This window comes from Cervus canadensis, chromosome 13, assembly GCF_019320065.1.
Source record: "Cervus canadensis isolate Bull #8, Minnesota chromosome 13, ASM1932006v1, whole genome shotgun sequence".
NCBI classification, from domain to species: Eukaryota; Metazoa; Chordata; class Mammalia; order Artiodactyla; family Cervidae; genus Cervus; species Cervus canadensis.
Genome location: NC_057398.1, coordinates 15,085,940 through 15,088,521, shown reverse-complemented (window position 1 = coordinate 15,088,521; position 2,582 = coordinate 15,085,940). Strand labels below are relative to the sequence as shown.

At 45.3% G+C, this 2,582-nt stretch overlaps 1 protein-coding gene across 1 annotated transcript; it reads right to left on the bottom strand.

Moving 5' to 3' along the window:
* Nucleotides 1-582: 582 nt before the first annotated feature.
* LOC122452428 (growth hormone-inducible transmembrane protein-like) lies at nt 583-1,926 on the bottom strand. The gene is given in 2 exon segments (XM_043486021.1): nt 583-828; nt 830-1,926. Coding segments are annotated over 2 exon segments (1,026 nt in total). The 5' UTR covers nt 1,811-1,926; the 3' UTR covers nt 583-783.
* Between the last annotated feature and the right edge of the window lie 656 nt (nt 1,927-2,582).

Genomic DNA, 2,582 nt, shown 5'->3' with positions numbered 1-2,582 from the left:
GCCGAGTGTAAGAGGCAAGTGGCAACAGGGCATGATTGACTAGGAGGCCCAGGATTTCCTGATAAGGCTCACACTTCCCATCTTCTAGGGTGAGGGAAGCTGGCTAAACATGAATTGGAAGGTTGTGATTGGTGCAGGTTTCCTTGACAGTGAATTTCTCCTAAGTGCAGGCTGACTTAGGTTTAAATCTGTGATATGGGCCAGGCCACTGGGGTGACCTCGGTTTTGTGGGTCCCAAAGTATGAACTAACTGTAGCATCCTCAAACACAGTTTAAGCTCTCTTGTTTCTATGGTTTTGTTGATACTGTTTCCTCCTTTTAAAATTCCTTCTCCTCTGCCTCCCTTCTCTGGTTTCCAAGGGCTTGTTCATCCTCCAAGGCTCAGGTCAAATGCCACCATCTAGTCACTGCCTCCAGGAGAACTTCTCTGACTACACCAGTTTAAGTGATCTTGGGCTCCTTTGAAACTCCAGCTCACTAAGGAGTCTATCCTCTGCTGCCTTTGTCTTTCCTCTCTCTCTTAATCCACACGACTTTCCAGTAAATTCCTTGAAGGTAAACACTATTTTTTTTTTTTTAATCTGGAAGAGAACTACTGAATTTATTCTCCAGGAGAAAAGCAGACCTGAAGCATCACATTACTGGAACGTTTGAAACACGATGACAAGTTCTTATCTTCTAAACTTCAACGAAAGCTGCTTGTACAAACTATTTAATGAGTATCTGCCCCTATTAAACAAGCCAGATATCTGATGTATTAAGGAAGTCAGAAGCTGAGTCACTTCACTTCTTCCTGTTGCCTCCAGTTGCTAGAATAGTGGCAACACGCCATAAATATGTTTAATGTATCCATGTAGATTCCCAGCATCGAATTGATGGGATCATATTTCTGAACTCCGTACATTGGTACTACTTCTGCACGCTTGATTACTTTCTGTGTATCATACAGAAGAAACATGCTGAAAAGAACTAATCCACCATAAACTGCCACTGAGTCCAGAGTGGCCCCAGCCACAGTGGTAGGTGGAAGAAACATCGATCCTAGTGAGGACACAAAGACGACACCGAGGCCCACGCCCAGGGGCGCCCCCATGTTCAGAAACTTCTCACTGGGTGCACACATGGCCACGGTGGAGAGACCTCCCACAATGCCAGCCGTGTACCATGCAGCTCTGACGAGAAGAGGCCCCCCTAATATCGTCAGAGGAGCCATCACAGCACCCATCACACCAGAATGGAGTAACCAAGCAAGGTGCTTTGGGCCTGGGCTCTGCTTGTATGATATTGACTGTACCAGCATTCTAGCTCCAGTCATGGCTGCAAAGGTTGCACCAATGGTTATCCAAGAGCCTCTCATCATGAAGTTTATTCTGCTCACTGCCATGGCAGACAAAGCTGTTAAGCTAATACTTCCTGCTAAGTACATGTAAGTGGAATGAATTCTGTCCTTCACATACTGAGGCCAGATTACAGCTTTTTCAATAGCTCAGATCTCATTAGACATTCCCAATCCATAGCAGCACAAAGCTCCAAGACCAACTGCAGCCCCTCCAGCAATAAACCATCTTCCCATCTGATCAATTTTAAATACTTTTTCCACCGATGGTTCCAAAGCTGCCTCCTTGAGTTCTTGGGTTGTTTTTCCACGTTGAAACCCAATTCTTGTCCTGGTGGCATATTCCCTGCTAGGTGTTAAAAGCCATTGATTCTTCGTGATGGAATTCTTCACAACAGGGGAGGCCTTGGTGAAAGTTGGGTGGAAAACCCTGGAAGGTAGTGCTCGGAGACACACAAGTCTTGCGGCCAGCATGGTGGTGTACCAGGTTTACCAAGCAGATCTGAAATGCTCAGTCCCTGGACACCTCAAGCGCGCAGTTCCCCCTCCGGCCGGTGAAACTCAAGCACCCAAACCTCCCGCTCCCTCCGCCCACCTCTTACTCGGTAAACACTATTTTATATCTCAGCATTCCTTGAAGCACCTCCATGGTGACCTTCACATATTAGCAACTTAGTGAAAAATTTCTGGACACATGAAAAATGAATGGATGATTCCCAGGCAGTCTGTGTCTTAAAATTGTATTCCTTTACTTCCTTCTGCAGACCAGAGACCTCGATACTGGTGATGAGACCTTGCATATTTAAAATGATGCTGAGAGAGAAGGAGAGTGATGAATGAGCTCTGGAAGATGTGATGGCTTTTGCGATGACGCTAATAAATGGAACACGGAATCCAGCTCCACTACTTAGGGCTGGAAACTAACTACAAACAAGTAGGCAAGAAAAGTGAACATGTGTTTGGGGGCAGCTGCGGGGAGCATTTGCAATAAATGAAAAGATTAAAAGCTCCATATTGCTGATGGGACAGAAATGTAGGCTTTTTATAGGAGGATTCTTCTGTTTTTATTTTTGTGCCTTTATTAAAAAATAATTAATGGGAAACCAATCTCCAAAAGTTTTTACACAGTCTGAGGGTCCATGAGTAAAACATAGAGAGCTTGACATAGTAGGTGGTCCCCCAGCAGGCTGTGGATCTAAACCAGAGACGGTATAGTGAACTGTCAGGCTGGGTGCGGTTGTAAATG